Consider the following 21,895-nt stretch of genomic DNA (forward strand, 5'->3'; position numbering starts at 1 on the left):
TAGGATGGTAAATAATTTCCAAATCTTAAGAAACGAGACCTTGTCATCCTAAGGACAGCACTTATTCTTTCATGAGGTAAGACACTGAAAACCTCCCTGTACCAGGCTTTCACTGAGGGTGGAGTATCATTAATCCATTTTAAAGGATGCATTTGTGAGGAAGGAGATAAAGTCTGTCCAGCAATTCACTGATTTAAGATTTAAAGTGTAGTTTTTACTCATATATTTACTTTAAATGGAGTATTGTTACACTGTGGTGCTGCCACTTTTACTCAAGTAAAGGATATTGTTACTGCTCTTTTATCCAGGTACAGTGGAATTCTATTAAATGCAAACATTTCCTCATTATTCATAATTGAAGGTGTGTTTATGTTGCTGATGTGTAGGCCTACTGTAACATAAATTATTATGAGAGCCTATATATTTCAGTGCCACTCCACACAGGCCTGTTCCCTAATCCAGTCTTTAGAAAACACTTGAGCCTGACCTTCCCTTCCTTTCTTTAATCAATGTGATGACTCAGAGACGCCTTTTCATCACATACAACTCAAACAAAACTAACCACTTGATATGATGTTCTGGAAATTTGCCGCGGCCTTGTTTTTTCACGAAATGATGGTCGTCTTGTCCAATGGCGGCTCCAGCAGGAGCTTGTCCCCGCCTGCTTTTGGCTCTTGAAAGTGCCTGGACTAATCAGCGCTCGCCTCCGTGTGTTCAGCCATTTTGTAAGAAAATCAAGCAAGTCTGCCGCCCTACCTTCGCTTCAGACCTGCAGTTTTTTTCTTGTGCAATGGACGGGTAAGTGAAAAAGAACCACACTTAAGACTTTATTTTATTCGGCAAACCGACCCTTTTGGTATCTGTTTTTATGTGTCGGTTGCGTGTGAACATATTTCGACCCCGATGCTGTTTGAGTTAACCGTTAGACGGGGAAAGTTTTGAAACAGTTTTTTTTTTTCATCAAAACATGCAACAGTTAGCAGTTAGCTAACTAGCAGCTGCTAGCCATCGCTACTGCTAACAAACGTTAGTTGTGTGAACCGTTTTACCGGACTAACTTTATTGTTTTATGTGAACGAGACTAACGCAAAGCGACAGTAACTTAACGAGAGTCTTAATTTGAACAAACTTGTTTTATTTAGGAGCACACGGGCAGGACTCGGCCGCTTGGTAACGCCGAACATTAGTTAACGTTAGCTAACTACCTTGGTAACTTGGTTTCAGTGGAGCTCGAGCGCTAGCTAAAGCAACGTGTCTCATTTCCGCATTCATCTGTCTGCGGAGTGCCAGGGCCATGTTGAAGATGTCTGGCCTGAACATTTCGCGTTGATTGAATCAGAGACGTATACACCGGGTTGTCTTGACAGGGGTAGGATAAACAATGGCTTGTTATTCCGATCAAACGTATTTTACTCTTTTGATCAGCTGAACTAGACGGGGTTAAAGGACTTCAGATGCAGCGTGAATGTTGCATTGAACTCGCTCAGCAATACGATCGCCGTACATTTATTACTACAGACTTGCTTCATTATTAATTTGTGATAAAAGTGTACACTCTGAAGTTTCCTCTTATTTGCCAACCCTCTACAGCCGCCTAGACGCTGACTTGTATCCTCTGGGATCCGGCTACGTCCCTGAAATTGAGTAAGTATTTTGTATATATTTGCATAGCAGATTTTTAGATCGAGTTATTTAAGCTTTTGTGCTGCTTTCTGTATTTTAGTATAGTAAAAGTACTGCTCTTTAAATGAGGAAGTAAGTTTGCTTTTGGTTGAATTACACTGTGTCATAGCCTATGCAAAGACTGTGGGTTTCCAGTGTAGACTGCTCTGCGTTGTGCATTGTTTAATAAGATCCCATGATGGATCATGGTTCTTTTTTATTTGATTTCCTCTCTAATTATGAGCTTTCTGTCTTTTCACAGAGGTGTCCATGACATATCAGTTGGCACAAAGGTAGGCAACTTTTGCATCTTCTGTTTCCTTAATCTCTGTCTCAACTAAAGCAAAAAAGCCATGAGCTAAAATGTGTGACATGGCCTTTGCAGAGTAGTTGTACATTTGTGTGTGGTGTTGATTGTGACACCTATTGAATTGCCTGTCACCTTAAAGTTCCACTAGGTTTTCAAGTTTAAATATAGCTCCTATTTTGCCATTTATAGCCTTATTATAGCTATACCATAGTGCTGTAATTGGAATTACCGTCACTATCAAAATAGCTTTGAGTTCAGAAAATGAGTTTTCATTGTATTTACATTTTTCTCACACTGCAGCTAAATTAATTTTTAGGAATCCGTGGTTTGAGGGATATTTTACAAGTCGGAGTGGAAATAGAAAAGAGCTGTGCCGACACTGGGGACTTGAGATGTATAGTCTGTCAGTTTGCAAGAGCTTCCTCTATAATTACAGAACTGCTGTCCAAAGCCATTTCTCATGCGTAATGAGTTTGCAGTTGCAGGCCGGCTCTCCTTTTTAAAGATTTATGATATACAACCAACGGTCAGCACACAACTCTCAAGACTGTGGACATGGAATATTTGATAATTCGTTTAGAATAGATTATCTGAGGTGGGGCTTTATGTTTTCCTGTCCTGTTTCTGTTGGGTCGTGTAGCTGCAGGGAAATGAAACTTCCTGTTGTTTATTTTGTGTGTTCCTTAATAGCATGTTGGCCTTACTGGAATGTTAAGAAAGCCTCTGAATCCTGCCACGGAGCTTGATAGTTATTCAGCCTTGTTCCTGGCACAAGACGACACGACCTAAACCACTGAAATAAATCAGAAAAATATTGTCCAGTGTTTATCTTTTTTGGACGAATCTGCTGTTTGCATTTGCAGCGAGGAGGGAGCTATTTACTTATGTAACCGAAATGGCCGCCCTTCTTTACATGTTTGTGTGTGCAAACTTGGGAGGACATTTGTTTTTGGCAAACGGCTGATTGTTAACTTGGGTTCCCAATAAAAATGCCTGCCTAAGTAGTAATCCTTGGTAACAGGGCCCAGGGCAGCTATGTGTAGGGGTAATTGAACTTAGGGCTGTAACCATCCTGCCGCGACTGTCCTCATCCTCCCGGCCAAAGGTCTTTACACTGTTTAAACAAGCCCTCTGACACACACGCCTGTAACCGGGACACACCCCACCCCTTCTATTCATTTCAGAAAGGGCCTGTTGGTTTTTAGCACATTAACAATGCATGATTTGATGGGTGTTCATCAATACTCAAGATTTGACTCCTGATGTGGCTCTTCTTGTCTTTAACTTTTCCTGTTTTCTGGACTTGATGTACTGTGGTAGTGGTGATGCTGAGTTATGGAGTGCTGCCTCGCTGGAATCTGTAATTATTCCGTCTGGGCAGAGCGTCTGGCATTCCGCGGTCGCATTCCAATCTCCCCCCTCCAGCCCCCTGGTGAGGCACAGCTCCCTGCCCCCTCAACTGGCGAAGGCCGATCACAGTGAACAAACATGTCTCTACCTGTGCTCTCCTCCTTTGTGTCTTTCCTGAGAGATTACCACACACCAGCCCCCCCAGCAGGCTCCAGAATGAGGTTGCTCGCAGGCGCCAATCATCTCAGATTTACTTTCTTTAGAAGATAATAATGGTTTCCCCCCCAAATGTTGCAAAAGCCCACGCTCTTTTTCCTCATCCTTTGATGCAATGCAAACCAGGTGTGATGTGGCGTATGGGAGCAGGGAAATTGCCCCCAGTCCATGTTCCCTTTTTAAAAACTAAGTTCAAGGTAGGCCACTGCCATTGTTGGTGAGAGGAAGCTGCTCAACAGTTTTCAGCATGTGAGCCAGTAATGTGTCATCGTCTCCCAAAGGTTACTATTATACTGTCAGTCTCCCGAACAAACAAAGGATGTGAACAAGTCGATACACATTTAGATGGTTTGTGTTGGAAAAACGGGTTTGGCACTGTGTCGGAGTCAACTAACAAAACATTTATAAGCTCCATTTTTCTTCCATTGCCTTTGAACTTTGTGCTGTTCTGCACACACTACCACACTCCCTCCTAGAGCTATAGGTATATTCTTCAGTCTTCTTTTTTTCACAGTGTTCTGTTTTGTATGTGACTTGATGTTTCTGCTCTGTACTATTGACTGCCTTAGCTCTGTGGTTATTTTTAGAATGAGGAAGTAGGGGGAGAGAGAAAGAGTCCAGCCATGGAACAGTAACCATCAGTCCCCGGGAGGAAATTTAGCAAAACCCTGGAAGCAGGCTTGATCTCGCTGCTCTTCCTGTTTGGAGCCGGTCTGCTGACTGATAATGTCACATTGCCCGCCCACGAACACTGAGTCAGGCGGGAGCCACTTCCTTTATTTCTCATGGCCTGCATGTGGCCTTGGCCCATTTATCAAACAAAAATGTTGTTTTTTACATTTTCCTCCCACTAACCAGAGCACACTAGTGTCACCCGTTCAGCATAAGCTGCATTGAAAGCTTCTTGTCATTTTTACCATTAGGTGTAAGTTTAATATGATGCTATTCCCATTGTAGGACCTGCAAAGACCTTTTTTGTCCTCTTTTTGGCTCCATACTGTGCTTATAAACCATTCCTCATATCATTTTGGGTCATGTCTGTGTTGCAGTGTGTTTTGCACCATATTATTCTTAACTCAGTAATTCTCCTATGTATGCACTCCATTTATGTAAAGATTTGAACATTTGCCAGAGTAGGAGGCCCCAGATCCTGAAGCCACAGTGAAAAGGCTTAGGAATGTCTCTTGTTGCTTTAAGTTCCTGAATTGAGATAGCAGACCCTGTTTGTGTGGGCCTCAGAGTGAGAGTGACCGGCTCAGCCAAACCATCTGGAAGTCAAAGGGTAGTTTATACTACTGCTTACAGTGTTGTGCTCTCATGGCAACTCACTCAGTGCCCCCACACCGCCCCTTGAGAGTGTTTAGAGGCACCACCAAATGTTCTCTCTGAGATCCGCTTATTCCTGCCTTTTATGAGTAAGCTTTGCAGCCTGACAGCAACCCCAACCACTGTCAACAACAAGGCCAAGATTGTCAAGGTGGAGTAGAATGCTAGCAAACCTGCATGACTGGTTGTTGCTAAAGTGCTCCGGGGCTCTTCAACTCCCAGAGAGTCCTTAGGGCTCCATATGTGTGTGCGCCGCCGTGTAACAATGCCCCTAGTCTCAGCAGGAACAGGACTTTCATTGTAGAGTGCTGTAGAGCTTAGGCTGCTGAGCCACTTCTTGTGACTGCCATACTTCATCTCGCACAACCACAAACTCACACACAACCATGAGAACAGCCTTGAAACAGCACTTTATATCTAGTAGTGAGAGGGAGAGGACAGACGTGGCTGTTTCAGCAGACAGTAAACCAGTGTGGGCCGGGAGTGTCCCCATCTTGTCTCCAGATCCAGAGGGGCTTTAGTGTGTTATCCTTCCTCCTAATACTGAATTATGAGTGGATGGATTGTACGGACTGACAGCTGCTGTCAAGCTAAGGTGTTACCGCTGACTTGTGTGCCTCAAACTGAATAGTAGCTGTCCCTCGTTGAGTGTGATTGACGTTAAAACATGATAATTTGGCACATTGCCCCAAGTCAGAAATCATGGCCCGTCGTGACTGCCTGTGGTTTGGAACTAGGAAATGCAGCTGGTGAGGAGTATAAAATGGGATGGGAAGACATGGCTGTGATGAGAAGTCAGATATCCCCGCTGACAAGCTGGGTCATTTTAATTCTTCCTGGAGAGGAAGGTGGAGTTCTTCTCAAGCGTGTTTGCTCAATCCTCTTTTGGTTATCAGATTACTTCCTGCTTTATCACACAATGGCTCGGTAATATGAGAGCTGTGCTCTCCACCTGCTATGCCGTGCCCTCATTGGTGAATGCACTGAAGTGAACCATTGTTTTCTGTCTCTGCAGAGGGGATCCGACGAACTCTTTTCTTCCTGCATATCCAACGGGCCCTATATCATGAACTCAGGTAGGGGGGTTGCCATGGAGGGGTGAATCCTTTTTATTGAAGTGCTTGTCGTTTCTGTGTTGTTTTGTGTTGCCATGCCGACGAATCCATTATTCAAGAAGAACCAGAGCCCTCTGTTCCCTCCCTGATTGTATCTGCCTCTGGTTTTTTTGTCTCCTCTCGCAGCCAATGGCAACGACAGCAAAAAATTCAAAGGTGACGTCCGCAGTCCTGGTGTTCCGTCACGTGTGGTCCACGTACGCAAGCTGCCCAACGACATAAACGAGGCTGAAGTTATTGGCCTGGGACTGCCCTTTGGGAAGGTCACTAATCTGCTGATGCTCAAAGGGAAAAACCAGGTAAGGACTAACATATGCAGGCCTGCTCACCAAACCTGTATGACTTGCACTCCTTGTTGAAATTTCTCTGTAGGCCGGGGGACAAGGGATCAGCTTTCTAGCCTTCTGTCCTGACCTGAAAACTATCACAATGACCCTTTTGTCACACCGTCGAGGTTTAGTGGGCGGGATGAGAATTCTACTTGCTAAGATTTCCTGCAGGAAGACATTGAATTCATTATCTTCCTTTTTTTTATTACCTGCTGTTTTATGTCAAAACAAATAAAGATATCAAATTAAATTTGGCTAACAGTAGACAAACGGTGCTGGGCAGTAATAATGCTTATAAACAGACCTGCTAAATTTTTATGAATGCTTAAGAAAACATTACCCCAGAGTGGCACTCTCTATATGACGGGAGAAACAAATTGACTGTTTCTCTGATCCTCCCCTGCAGGCATTCTTGGAACTGAACAGCGAGGAGTGTGCACAGACGATGGTGAGCTACTACTCCTCTGTCACCCCTGTCATCAGAAACCACCCTATTTACATGCAATACTCAACCCATAAGGAGCTCAAGACGGACAACTCCCCCAACCAAGTGGTAAGGGTGTGCACTCACACACACACACACACAACTTGTCATGTCGACTGTTTGGATGTTAGGCTTTAATAGATGTTGTAGTCACTGCGAGATACTAAGAGTTATGCTGTTGGCTAAGTGCAGGAAATGTAGATGTAATTTTCCTCCCACTGGTAATGTTTGTAGGAGTAAATGCACTGCAGAAAATTGTACGTTATAAAGTACAGCAATTGCCTTGAAAACCTACATTCACTCATTCATTCAGTCATTTGTTATTGCATACTTTTCTCCGTCCATGCTGAGCAGTTTCTCTTTCTTTTCCTCCCAGCGTGCCCAGGCAGCTCTGCAGGCAGTCAATGCACTGCATGGAGGTGGGATGACTAGCATGGCCATTCCCGCAGATGCAGCCAGCATGGGAGGAGCAGGGTCCCAGAGCCCTGTGCTCAGAGTCATAGTGGAGAACCTTTTCTACCCCGTCACCCTGGATGTACTACACCAGGTAGGCTTGAGCAACTACAGTTACCATGTTGTTTTGCATTAATATACGCTTGCCAGTTGCTTTTTATTCTTTAAACAGATCGTGTATTCGGGGTGATGGGATTTATTTATCAGGGTTGTTATTTTAAAGTCTTGTTGCTCTTGAACATTGAAACGACAGCTGCATAATGTTTCCCTGACTTGTTGTTTTTTCAACGCAACTGTCATCAACTGTCAGCAGACCTTCCTGTTTTTCTGCTGTTGTACTCAATGAGAAGAATGTAGTGGAACACACAACTGTACTGCACCATGCAAACTAACACACAGCTTGACAATCTGCTATATCTATTTGATTTTATTTTGGCTGCATTTGCATCTCCTATTCCTGCTCTCGTCATATTTATTACATTCTCTGCAAAATACATTGCAAACCTGGTTGTGTCACTTAAACAAAATATGCATGTTGGTAAAGTGGGACTTGTGTTTAAAGTTTAAAGTCTAGTGCCATTTTAATGCTTTTTTTTTGTGTTGCTATGTCACCCCTGATCATGCTATCTCCCTCCACCAGATTTTCTCCAAGTTTGGCACTGTGCTGAAGATCATCACCTTTACGAAGAACAACCAGTTCCAGGCTCTGATTCAGTACGCCGATGGCTTGACAGCTCAGCATGCCAAACTGGTAAGACTGGTTTAGACATTGTTCCCGTCAGTTTGCAGCAGGGTTGAAATTGCACATAGCACAAGGTGTGTGCAGGTCCTTATTTCCTTAAGTCTTGAATTTGAGCTGCAGAGTGTAATTGCCACAAATGTTTTATTAGATTTAGTTTATCTATTTTTTAAATAATCTTTTTGCAGGTCTTCTGCATCAAAGTCCACATTTCTGATGTTCCAAATCTTTCAAAACCTACCACTGAACCTTCAACTGTCTTATACTTTATACTTGCACTTATCTGTTGGCACAAATGTTGATTAATGTACCTCACGCTAATAACCACATTCCTACACAAAGCTACCTCTGCACAGGACCATATATATACTTTAAACTTGTCTGCAATGCTTTAATCAGAAAAAATGTTTTGTCCAAGAAATAGTCTTAAATTAGGTTGGAAAATTTATCTTAAAGGGTCTTCAAAAGCATTACATGTAAGTGTCTAATACGTTGTGGGGTCAATTGATCAAACTTAAAACTGTAGTTAAGCTCACCGGTGTATATCTTTTCTGTCTCAGTCTCTGGATGGACAGAACATCTACAATGCCTGCTGTACCCTGAGAATCAGCTTCTCCAAGCTCACCAGCCTCAACGTCAAATACAACAACGACAAGAGCAGAGATTACACCCGACCAGACCTCCCCACCGCTGACTCACAGCCCTCCCTTGACCACCAGACCATGGCGGCTGCTGCATTCGGTAAGATTGGGGCAAGATTTAAAGAAGATTTTGTTATACTCTCTCTGATTTATTAGTTTGTATTAAGCACTTTTTGAGTAGTTTCTGAGTTTATGGGGTTGCTGATCTTTATTGCAAGTACACATTTGAGTTAGATTCTGTTTCCTATTGTTCCAGCTGCTCCGGGCATTATCTCAGCCTCTCCCTATGGTGGAGCTCATGCCTTCCCCCCAACCTTTGCCATCCAGCAGGCATCAGGTCAGCGCATGAACTTTCTCTTACGTTGCTATTCCATTTCAAATGAGAGTCTTATCCAGAAATGTTGTCTGCTAAGTACAGTATCTAATTGGCCTGTTTCACAGAAGACCTTTTGACATGACAAGTGTAAATGATCAGATTTAATGATGGCCGAATTCCAATTTAGCTGCCTTGATTTCAGGGTCCTGGTAGCATGCGTGCTGGCTAACAGCGGAGCCATTGTTAGAGTTAGTTTAACATGTGCTTTTCCTTTGTCTACTGTGAAAAAGGTCTAAAGGCCTTGAGTCAAACACTCTTCATATATTTTCTAGTTTTTATATTCTCCTTAGCCGGAGCAGGAGAGAGTCTGTGAGTCACTGTCTTCATTTAAGTCTTTCCTAAAATAATACTTTTATCGGAAAGTATATCCTGATTCTAGTTAAGCTGTCTTTTTTATTGCTATCTCATTGATTTTAAATGGTGTTTATAATCTTGATTTTAGTTCTGGCCTTCTTATATTTCTTTCACTTGGGTGACATTTTAGTTTGCTAAAAGTGGTACTGTATAAATATGGTTTATTTTATCTCTTCAGTGTAAAAAGAGCAGAAAGTAAATGTGAAAGTAACTAATATTTTGTTCCTCTTAGGCCTGTCGATGCCTGGCATTCCCGGGGCCCTGGCGTCCCTTGGCGTGGGCCATAGTGGCATGGCGGCTGCCGCAGCGGCCGCTAGCCGGCTCGGCCTGTCAGGGCTCACTGCCACTGGGGGACACCACGTCTTGCTGGTCAGCAACCTGAACCCTGAGGTCAGTACACTCACTAGATTTAAACAGCTCCACACCCTGCCTCTGTCAGAGCACTGCTGAGAAATGATAACATGTAACACTGTGGTCCATAGACCTGGATTCGTACGAGAGCTCCGATGTTTTGCCCCCAGTTTCCTTCCACCTCCATGTGATCAGACTAGTTGGAGCTGTGTTTTTAATTAAAAAGCGGGTCATCAAATCGAAACCTCTTCTCTTTCAGGACCTCTCTGTGTTTGACCAAACCTGCTGCATTTCTTACCTGCCACTTTGCTCACTGTGAATTTTAAGTTTATTCAAAACACTAACTTCTTTTTTTAAAAAACTTACCATTTCATATCTTCATTTTTGTCCATTAGTTGAAATCATTCTTGAGTTGTTGGAGAGACAATATTACTTTTTCCTTTTTTGTTTTTGTTTTTGTTTTTTTAAAGAAACACACCATGTCCATGATTTAGGTCTTTTTTTTAATTTTATATAGCGTGTAGAATGTATAAATAGCCTGTCACACTCATTACATTTACTGTAGTTATTTAGTCATTACATTAAGCATGTTTATTTTAAGATCAGCTATTAAAATTGACATTCAGATTTGACTGTTTTATTATGTAATTGTAAATAATCTAAACAAACATAGGCTGTAATTAAAAGTACATATTGTCTCTGCCTTTTTCTGTATTTCATTGTTAATCTTTTTTTCTCTTCTTTTTCTCCTAGTGTTCCCATAGTGACAGTGCATTTTAATTTAGCCAGTTCTACTGTCTGAAGCACTACATTTCTTTGTGTATACTGACCTTGTTTTTTACTTCCTTTTTCTCTCTCTTCTTTCTCTGTTCCCCCCTCCTCCCTCTTTGTTTTTAAAACCCCTCACCTCAACTCTTGCCAACTGACTGCACGCCCCACAACCAATTGTTCCCCCTCTGTCCTCCTCTCCCCACCCTCTCTGCCACTCCTCTGGTACTACTCCAACCACTCCTCCTTTCACCCCACCCTACCCTCTGTCTCCCCAAATCATCACCCCCAATTTGGACACCACCCACTAATTGAAAACACGACAAAAACACATCATTGGCACCTCAAATTTTGCCGTCATCTGTCCTTCCTCTATCTCCTTTCTTTCCTCCACCTCATCCTCCTCTCTCCATGCTGTTTGAATTCTCTCCTCCTCCTCTTCTTGTCCTCTCTTCATTCTCTTCGTCCCTCATGCCTCTCCTTCCTCCATGGTACTGTGGCCTTCCTGTGGACCTCGCTGCCTGTGGCCTGCGGACATGTCCCGACTCCACTCCACTGTCCTCCACTCCGCTCCGTCTCTTTTCCCCTGTCCCCTGTTCCCTATCCCCCTTTGGCCCCCTGCCCCGCTGCTCCCCCTGCTGTCTCTAAAGAGCGTTACGCCACACTGCCTCTTTATTCTTTTCGGTACGTTATCATCCTTTCATCTCCTTTTTTATTACTACTGTTACCTGGCAAGGTGGGCATGTCTTGTCTCATGTTGTTGGCTTTGTTTTGTTTTGTTTTTTTTTGTTTTTTGTTTTTTTTTTTTTGTTTTTTTTAACCACTGATGGCTCGTCATCAGGCTACAGAGCTATGAAGGGTGGGGGTGTCTGTTTGTTTTGGGGGTTTGTATGACCTGTTTTGGTTGTTGTGGGTTTGTGTGTAAGGTGAGAACACCAAACAAAGCTGCAGCATTTCATTTAATGTCCAACAGCAGTGGTTTACTGTCCACGGGCAAAAAACATTTGCAGTTTTTTTTTCATCTTCAAAGAGCACAGCCCCTTAATGGAAATACTGCCTCACTAAATGGAAAACGTGGGGATCATTTTGTTTGGGAATGAGGCGGGAAGCCGATCTAAATTCTAAAGCACCCCCCTCAGGGAAGGGGATAAAAGTCAACACTTTATTTGGTTCCACACGATCCAATTTCAGGCCATGAAAATTCAGCAAATTTCATTTTTGTTTGGCTGATTTTTCCACGGTTGCCTTGAGTCACTCAGCAACAGTGCACATAATGATGAAATGCTGCTGCTTTTTTTTAGCGATTGTGAGTTGACATATCGCTCGGATTATGTCACCATATTATTCCTTTGCAGTTTGTGTCAGTTAATGTAGGTATGTGCATGTTTAGTTTACTCCTGCATGTCTTTTTATTAGGCCCTCAGAGCTGGTCAAGAAATCAACTTTATTTCACTGTTGAGCGATCATAACGATCAGAACCACTCATTTTAACGCTCTTTGATTTTTACCTTCAAATCACTACCTCTCCCTTCTGAAGCATAACTATTATAGCTGTCAGCATCTGTGTAATCTGAGACGGTTGATGTAGGATTAGTTGTAGAGCTGCCATGCACAATTGGACATTAAAATTGGTAGAATAGCCTGACAATTATTTATTAATCAGACAGTGTTTAATTGGTAGCAGTATGAATATTAATGTCCCTGATGTGATGGTTTAAATTGTTTTTGTTGCTGTGTTGGCCGTATAGCTCCTGTTGAGGTTGTGTGTTTCTTTGTTCCCACTTGTATTGTGACCCCTTCCTCTTCCTCCCTAGGTGTGTACGGCGATGTGATGAGAGTGAAGATCCTGTTTAATAAAAAGGAGAATGCTCTGATCCAGATGTCTGATAGCACACAGGCTCAGCTAGGTAGATACACTCTAGCCCTGCAACACACTATTTGCTTTCTTTGATGTGTCATTTTCTTTCATCTTGTTTTTCTGCCCCCCCCCCCCCCCCACCCCACACACACACACATCGTTTTGCCGTACATTGTTTGGAGCCTTTACCTCACGGGCCTCAACAGGGCGGGTCTTCCTTTGATGAATGCATGTTTTCTGATCATTAACTTGTTTTAACATTCATAACCACACTAAAAGTATACATTAATTTGATGCATATGACGGATCAAAGAGGGTAAAGATTGGAAGTTAATTAATATAATTGTCTCCCAGCTATGAGCCACCTGAATGGCCAGCGTCTTCACGGCAGGGCCATGCGTGTGACATCATCAAAACACACCACAGTGCAGCTCCCCAGAGAAGGCCACGAGGACCAGGGCCTCACAAAGGACTACAGCAACTCACCTCTGCACCGCTTCAAGAAGCCCGGCTCCAAAAATTATTCCAACATCTTCCCACCCTCTGCAACACTCCACCTCTCCAACATACCGTAAGTGCTGCTGCTGCTGCAAGAGCCTCATTTTCATTCCCTCTCTTTCCCCCCAGCAGCTTTTGTGGTGTAAGCTTTTTCCTTTGTAGTCCTGACTCATTTTTTTTTCTATATTTAGTGCTCGGGATTAAGTAGTTGTGACAGTGTTTTCTAAACATGCTACTCTAGAGTTGCATTTTTAGATTTAATCAGGCCTCTTGTGTGTTGTTTCACAATACAAGTAAATAAACCCAGAGATGCAAACAAGCGGAGGGGATGTAAACCCACATAAATGCTTTATGTTGATTCTTTGTTTTCTCATCTGCTTTTTAAGGCCTTCTGTGGTGGAGGATGACCTCAGGAGGCTTTTTGCCAGCTCAGGAGCCACAGTCAAGGCCTTCAAGTTCTTTCAGTAAGTCTCAGTCTAGTTTCTCTCAATTTCTCTTTAACTGTTTGCTCCTTAAGGGTGTTTTCACATATAGTCCGAACTTAGTCGGTGCACCCAAAAGTGGACGGACAGAAAAGGGACTATTCTTTTTGTCCACAATGTCAGTTCATTTCAAAGAGGTTCTCTGTCTGGTCTACTTCAGCTCTGATGGGGCCTCAGTCCTCTTTCTGTTCACACTATAGCCTTTATATTTATATATATATATATATATATATATATATATATATATATATATATATTGACCTAGTTTATTTCTTTTACTCTGATGTGGCACTGCAGTGCGGTTATGAAGCCCCTTGCTTTCAGATTAACTTAAAATTGGAGGAAATCTTAGTGCATCTGTGCTGTAGACCGTTGCCATTTGATGTATTCTGCATTCCACATCTGGAGATGTGCAGTATCTTCCGTGGACCAAACTACTCCTCGTCCTGCATCCTTGCAAGCGTTACAGCCCAACGTGGTCTTGTCTGTTTTTTCAAGCATCCCAGTGTTAAAGCATGTGATCTAGAGTAGAGCGCGACTCGGGCCGCCCTTTCCTGACCAAACCCGAAGCGAGTCCGAGACAGTTATAAGCGAGCCCGGCCCGACCCTGACAGACTTCTCAATTTTTAAGTCCGAGCCCGACACAGTTTGTTACCTGACATAGTTACTGTTATCATGGTTACAGCTTGTCTGTTTACCGTGATCACCATCAAAAGGCTGCTGTTATGCACAGTCAAAACACACCCCATGTACAGCAGGGCTGCACAGCACACACACTTTCATATCTCTATTGATGACTAAATCGAAATGCCTCCATACCGCCGATTCCCCGCATGGTTTTCAGCAGTTTTGAACTTTCCTGATAGCAAGTTTTGTCTAGCGTCCTCCATTTTCATTAGTTCATTCCGATTATTTACTGTCTCCTGCCTAAAATGTAAGTATTGGCCTGTGTTGCGTTCAGGTGTTGTCACGTAAAGAACAAATTCCAGCACTTGGATAGGCCATAGCACAACACAGCAGCATGTCAGTGGGCCGAACCCAAACCAAACCCGAGCAAAATTTCTGATTTGTTATCTGAACTAGGGCTGAATACAACGGCAAAGAGCAAAGCGAACCTGGAGCACTTTGTGTTCACAAGGCACAGATTAAGCAAACCTCATCTTAGACTTTAAGCGAACTGAACTCAGTTAGTTTGGTTTGCTTCAGAGTAGGGCATTAACAGAAAAGTCGATTTGTCGACGTCAGTGGCACAAGTCGACACCCCCCGGGAGGAGTCAACAAGTCGTGTGCTTTTCCCCTCTCTCTCTCTCTCTCTGTGTGTGCTTCTGTACGGAATGCAATTGCTGCCTCTGATTGGCTTAAGCTGATACTTTATCCATGACCTAACCAATAGTCATAGTCACTTCATAAAAAGGGCGGTAACGTTACTTGGCGCGTAGAGGGGAAATTAACACAAGACCCCAACAAGACAAGAGACATGGCTGCAGAGAACGTAGAAGGTGATAGGCCTGAGAAAACGCCTGAAGGCCCGAACATACTCAGGTGGAACGTACGCGGAACGGACTCCGCGGAGGTCCGCGCAGACTCAAAGTGGACATGCACAAGCCCTGTGCGCGCAAAGCTCAGATTTTCCGACCGTGCGGACTCCGCTCCACGCACCAGTGACTGCTTGGCATGTATTTTTCACATCGCGGGGATTTTTCACGGACATTTTTACAGGAAACTACAACGTGGAAGTGCGCTCCGCTAATAGTACGCCCAAGTATTTTTGGGCCTTGAGAGTGACAGACACACATCACGTGTGTGGAGATACTTCACTTTCCTCCACCGTGTCAATGTGATGACGTCTTCAAATGACTTGTCGACTCGACTTTATTGACAGATAAGTCAACCTGAAAAAAATCAAAGTTGTTAATGCCCTACTTCAGAGTGGTCTGAATTCGGTTGGAGTGTTCACATGTGCTTGAATTTTTGTCTTTCCATAACTTATTGTTTAGAGTTTGAGTAAGATGTCTTGTAGAACACAGAGAAAAACCAGTGTTCCACGTACAACATAGCAAAAAGAAAGCAGGCAGCATGTTGACACTCTGTAAACACATTGTTCCCTCTTTACTTAACAGAAAAGACCGCAAGATGGCCCTGATCCAGATGGGCTCAGTCGAGGAGGCGATCGAGTCCCTCATAGAGTTTCACAACCACGACCTGGGAGAGAACCACCACCTTCGAGTGTCCTTCTCAAAGTCCACCATCTGAGTGCCTTGCCCTCCTCCCTCCAAGCCTATTGCCACCTGAAAGCTACTTTTGTCAAGGTCGCCTTCAGTGGAAATGGTCACCATGACATATTTATGGTTGTTGTTCTTTGTAGAATGTTGCTCCCTTCACCATCCTTCATCATTCCATCGTTAATAGGTTTGGGTATCGCATTTTTATCAGTTGTGCTTATTGATTCCCATTTCTGGTCCCAGTTTTCGTCACCAAAATATAGTTTCCTAAACTGTAATGTAGCGTAAAATACAAGGTATTTTAAATAAAGAAATGTAGATAGGTAGAATATTTCCACACATACATTGTTTGCTGTTTTGTTTTTGAGTTATCCTGCTAATGTTAGCTGATTCTGGGGCATTCTCATTTTGACTGGGGACCTCGAAAGCAATTATATTTTCCTGTCTTCCTTATGTGAAGCTTAGCCACATTTGTAATCAGTAGTAATTTTGTAAACACTATTCACATGTATTTGCTCAAGTGTAGCAGACGATGTAAACAAATAGGACCAAGCCTAGCTGAGGAACCAGTAAATGGAATCTAAGCACGTTTCTGTTTCCAGTTGACGACACGTTCTCGGTACCCAAACCAAATAATTAATTTGTTCCTTCATAAAGTTTTAAGTGGGGCCCTGAGAAAGGGGCAACATTCTGCAATGAAACATGTTATTGGAGGCAAAGTAGGGGCAGCTGATGAACTGTCACTTTAGACCAAATCGCTTAACGAGAAAAAGAAAAAGACACCCTCTACCACAGATGTATGCTTATGTGGATGAATCCCATCCACACCAGACACACTTCAGCATTCCTTTTCCTATGATAGTCGTGTGGATATATCTATGTGTGCGTGCCTTTTTTGGAAATGCCACTTTGGAACCTGTTCGGCCAGTCAGAGAAAATAACGGTTTGATACAAAGGCTTTTTGTTTTGGCTCACAGGCCTCAAACAAAAACACTTTATCTCCCAGTATCCATTTTGATTTTATCCTCTTGTCGTAAACTACCCGCCTATTTGCTTCCGGGGATCCATACCACTATCTGTCACTCAATAAGGATGCGTTTCTGCTTTCCATATCTGTATCTGCAGTCTTGTGCCTTACTTTGCCCCAGCCGGATTGCCTTAAGCATTGCTCGGGCTTTATTTGGGAAAGACGTGGCTCTCAAAATGCCTTTATTTTTGTCATGCCTTGTGGTATGTACCAGCATTGTTAAAGTGGGGGGGAAGTGGCTCATTCAATCTTCTGTTTGTTCTTAAACACAATGGTTTATTTAGGGATTTGTACGCATATATCCCCATTATATGTATGTAGAAAATATGAATGTAAGTCAGTTAGATGCCTAATATCCTTGCTAGGTGATGTAGCTCTGTTAGGTGTATCGTGGCAGGAGTTAGAGCTGTATCCAGCCTTCCTGTCTTACAGTCCCCACTCACCTCCATTTTAGTCCCCTCTCAGGGGGGGCAGCGGTGTGTGGGGCATCATTTAACCATATTATGTTCATCTATATGTGGACACCTATATATATTCATTTATCTTTTCTTTTAATGTTAGCATTTACATGTGTATCACTGCTAAGCTTAACTGATACTTCAATGTAGTGGCTGGGTTGGATCGTTATCACAGTGCCTTGAGTTTTTAAATCTGGTCGGTTGACTCTGTTTACCTCTCGTTCAGGTGCGTTCGTCTTACCTGTCTGCAAAGATGCCTTTATCCCATTATATTCAGGTAGTCCTACCTGTGAGAGGGCAGCTTAGAGGCATTTGTCAACTGCGAGTAACACCAGTCTCGGACTGTGTCTAAAAAGAAGACCCTAAACCCAGTATGATTTCTTAAATTCAGGACTACAGGATTACAGGTTGAGCAGCTCTCACCCGATCCTGTCTGTGTCCACTTAAAGCCACAGTCAGGTTCTTTAGTGCACTTTTCCTCAATGGTAGGTCCAAGTCGGCGCCGTCACGCTCAAGTCTTAAAACGTCGTCACATTCCTGCGTGCCGCGAGCACCAGTTTTTTTTCCACAGCCTCGACCACTGTAGTTTTGGACCAGACACAGATGCGCTCTGTCTCTATTTTTGTAAAAGATTATTATGCATGGTTTAACGAAAGCTTCATGTAGCTACAGGCGGTTATTGCTGTTAAGGACCAAAGTATCTTCTACCCCTGCTGTTTTGTAGTGTTGTGATTTCTTAAGAAAGGTTTTTTCACATTTCCACACTTTGTTTTCCATTTCTCAGATGCCTTGGACAAATGTCACATGAAGTTGAAATATCTTTTGGGTATCAGCCTATACTGTATATTGTATCTTTTTTTTGTTTTTGTTGGATTGACTTTACAAAGTCTTTGGTAGAGATTGCTTTAGGATGGATAATTGAACCACAGTTCTAGCTGTGATGTTGATGGTGTAGAAGATTATATGCCTTTTCAATTATTTTTTGTTTTGTTTAAAGCTTTTATTTTCTCTTCTTTTTTTTTTTTATATATGGGGGCGGGGTGGGGTTATTGTATGAAGCGGGATTGATGGTTGTATATATTCATGTTTTTGTACCACAAAATCATTTGGATTATATCCACTTTACGTTCAAAACATGTATATTTTGATAAAACAATACAGACCTGTTAAGCTCTGCGGAGCTGTAAAAAAAAAAAAAACTTTTGTAACACAAAGACATTAAACCTATCTGAACACAGAAGTGTCTCTGTATGTGCCCCGCCCCCTTCCCCCCTCGCCATTCTGTTCTCGTCTCTTGCATCTTCTGCTGCCTTCAATAAATCTTTAGTTTGTTCCTTCTTTCATCTGGCCTCATTTGGTTTCTGTCTCTTCCTCTCTGTCCTGTGGACCCGGTTTAACACCTTGTAACATTTTCCACACTTCCCACCCTGTTGACTACCGGAGGGTTATTTTATGTTTTTTAATCTTTTGACTATTTTTCCAACTTCGTACTCATCCCATCTGCAACTTGACTGACTGCTCATCTGGGGCTCAGATCAATCCCGTTCCAATCCCTTGACGAAGCAGCTGCGGCGATGATGGTGGGGTGCGGAGTTAATTCGATATGCAACGCTGGATACTTGCTATTCTCTGTGATTCTGAATAATCCTCCATCCTCCTGTGCTCTGCTTTGACCTTTTCAGTTTAGCGGGCCTGTCTGACTCTGAGGAGTTGAAGCCAGGTTGCTGTGGAAACTAAGTCGCTGTATCTCATAAGATGAATAATTAAGATAAAACACAAGCATGGCTATCAGGCATATCTGACATCTGTGTTTAGCACAAGTTCCTCAGGGATGTGAAGGAGGGGAAAAACCTTCAATGACAAACTAGTCATACACCTCTTGATCCACTAGGGGGAGGTCTTGCTCTCTGCCTGCAATCAAAGGCTGTTGAAGCAGAGGTGACTTTACCTGCCACTCACACAATGTCAGTAGTTAGTGGCTTAATCTCAAGTGCCTCCTTGGGCTTTCTGGCATTATACCTTCTTTTTTTTTTTTCCCCATCTTCGACTTCCTTACAGAACGGTAGAGAGGATTAACCTCAGATCTTCCCCTGCCTTTTGAGAGAGGGACAAATGAGAGGAGAATTGAGTCCAGCGGTGTCTGTATTTGTGGCTGAGAGGAGCTGGATTTTGTCGTATAATCCCAGCAGTTTGCCGAGTGTGGTCTTAAATAGAGTGTGCTCCAACTTAGTTTGAATTCACACAGCTGAGGCACTTGTTTCTCTTCTCTTATTACTTTGCATAAGAAGGCGAAAGCTTGAAGGTCACGGCAAAGACAGATACCTGTCTCAGACATGCAGGGCGTTACCGAACTGACAGAGAAATCTCAACAGCAGACTTAAGGTTGCCAAAAGAAGCTTGTAGTCTTGGGCAGATAATTTATTTTAACATTGCCCTTGGGGTGCAGGAACAGTCGCTTTTGCCAAGATGTGTTCAGGTGCCTTTTTTAAAATAAATCTACCAGTCAGGGCGCACTCCATGGCTGCAACTTTGATGCTGCTTTGATACCTCAGACCCTTGTTTACTTGCAGTATCTTCACTCTGTGCTGAGAGTAATTTAGAGCAGGGAGCAGTCTACTCAGAATCCTCTTTGGAATATATTGAAATGCAAAGAGATTGCATAATTGGGTGGAGGGGGGTAACTCAAAGTAAGATGATCCAAACATAGATTTGTGATGCTTTTGGGTTATCAAATACCAGAAATCACTGGCACACAAAATACGCTCGCTTGATATAATTTTAATCTGTCGAGACACATTTTCTAAAAACGCTGAAAACTGGCAGGCGTGAAATGTACAGCAAGGGCAAACATTTATTTTTCAGAAGTTATTTGATACCAAAGAAAAGATGCTGCATAAGCTCTGTTACAACATCAAAAACATCACTCGCTTTTTTTGCTTTTAACTAGTTCAGTGTGTCATGCATGTTACCGTTCCCCCACCTCCTCCTCTCCATGGTCGTTTGCCAAATCCAGACCCTCGGGACGCTCCTGGCTTCATCCAGCGCCATGTGCAGAGGGGGCTAAATGAAACCATGTGGGGCAGTGATCCTTTCACATCTGGCAACATTTATTTACATTAGTACTGCGGCCCTCTAATCAAGCAAATACTGGCGAATGCCAAGGCCACACACACAAGCCTGTCGGGGGACTCAATCGGGGGCTCAAGTGGGTTCAAGAGACTGTCCTGTGTATAATTTGTGACATGTTCAATCCCCCACAAAAGCCACTTAGTCACTGGGAAAACAGCAAAGGGCTGGATGTGTGAGACTTCAAAGTTGGCTGGATGTGAATGGCTGCTTTGTTAGTCAACAGCTTGAAAACACATACATTCATCTGTTTTAAGTTTTAAGAACTGGAGCCGGGAGATAATTCATGTGTCTATAATTTATGTCCCTCTTGAGCTGCAGCGCAATCACAGACTTAACCGGCTATAAATTCCAGGATTTAACGCCCTTTTAAGGAGCCATGTATCCATACACTGACTCCCTGACCCACATTCCTTTTAGATTTAGGATCACTTAAGAAGCCTTCATATCTGAATACAGCCAACACTGTGTAGCCTGCACAGCTTACACGAGATTTAGACTCACTTTCAGGGTGACACAGCAGAGGAGGGAAAAAGCCTGAAGCCAAGGTGAAGGATGTCTTTGGTGTATAGTGGCTCCCCCTTTTTTAAAAAAAGCCATCAAGAGACGATCCACCTGTTTACATATGCACGCCTCAGACAGATGTTGAATAATTCATCCTCGGAGGCGGACAACATGCAGCTGTATTTGGGTTATGGGGGTGCATGGGTTCTCTTCCCCCTGCCTGAATTCATGCAGCCCAAATTATAGGCATTACTTTGCAGGCAGAGCAGGGCAAAAGCAAAAGTAGGACACTTTGCATAAAGGATCCAACCGAGAGGCACAATGAGATGTGAAAGATGGAGCTGCGGAAAGGTTCGGTTTCAAATTATAACAGGGGCCTTTAATGGAGGCGGGGCAAGTCGGTTGGGTCGGTTTTAGGAAAGTATCTTTTTGTAGGAAGCTGAGGGAGTTTGTTCACTGCAGAACATTCTTCTCTATTAAAACTGTAGGCAACACATTCTCACTCCGTTTGGTTCTGGACCTTCCACATCCAGATAGGACTTGAAAGGTACCCTGGGTGTGTTGGTTGTTGACATTCTAGGGCGTCATGTCAAGTTCTGCCTGTTACATGCATTGTCTTCTTTCAAAATACACTTCCATTTGCACAGGAACTTCACTGTTTACATACAGTCTCTTTCAAAATAAATGCATTACGTCAGTACAACAATGCAAATTGATGTTTTTTTTTTTCCTCCAACAACTAACACACGTGGTTAGGTTTAGGATAAAAGAGCAGGGTTTGGCTTCAGGTCAGTGTTTGTTGGACCCCTCTACCCTACTTGGACTTTCGCTGCCTTGACTTTCGTTCTTGTCCGGCTGCATTTCCCCTGACGCCGCAGAGCACCGTTAAACTATATCGCTGACCAGCTGCGTATCATGCCGACATTAAAGGACGGGGTTCTTCATCAGTGTCTGATGCCAAAAGTCACTGCCCAAGCGCCAGATTTCGACGACTTTGGAGTGAGACCAGGTTGCTATAGGTTATATTTCTCCCAGTTCAGTTTACCAATGTGGTGATGGCTCTTTTAAAAGGGACAGTACACCCTAATATCATAAATACACATTTTCTTCTTACCTGTAGTTTTGTTTATCAGTCTAGATTGTTTTGGTGTGAGTTGCCGAGTGTTGCAGATATTGGCCGTAGAGATGTCTGCCTTCTCTTGAATATAATGGAGCTAGGTAGAAATTGGCTTGTGGTGCTCAAAGC

The 21,895-nt window shown here is 43.1% G+C and overlaps 1 protein-coding gene across 2 annotated transcripts; it reads left to right on the forward strand.

The window, feature by feature from the left end:
• The first annotated feature begins 693 nt into the window (after positions 1 to 693).
• Positions 694 to 18,362, forward strand: ptbp1a (polypyrimidine tract binding protein 1a). Of its 2 annotated transcripts, none has more exons than XM_033642615.2 (16): positions 694 to 798; positions 1,591 to 1,644; positions 1,925 to 1,955; positions 5,880 to 5,940; positions 6,106 to 6,278; positions 6,715 to 6,861; positions 7,169 to 7,339; positions 7,886 to 7,996; positions 8,545 to 8,725; positions 8,882 to 8,962; positions 9,588 to 9,745; positions 11,125 to 11,158; positions 12,289 to 12,381; positions 12,687 to 12,903; positions 13,217 to 13,294; positions 15,433 to 18,362. In XM_033642615.2, exons 1-16 carry the CDS (start codon positions 791 to 793, stop codon positions 15,563 to 15,565), a joined length of 1,731 nt encoding a protein of 576 aa, XP_033498506.1. In that variant the 5' UTR covers positions 694 to 790; the 3' UTR covers positions 15,566 to 18,362. The 2 variants fall into 2 exon arrangements, with proteins under 2 accessions (XP_033498506.1, XP_033498507.1); XM_033642616.2 differs by lacking the exon at positions 694 to 798 and adding an exon at positions 1,251 to 1,369.
• Positions 18,363 to 21,895: the final 3,533 nt, after the last annotated feature.

Source organism: Epinephelus lanceolatus, chromosome 15 (assembly GCF_041903045.1).
Source record: "Epinephelus lanceolatus isolate andai-2023 chromosome 15, ASM4190304v1, whole genome shotgun sequence".
Taxonomy (NCBI): Eukaryota; Metazoa; Chordata; class Actinopteri; order Perciformes; family Serranidae; genus Epinephelus; species Epinephelus lanceolatus.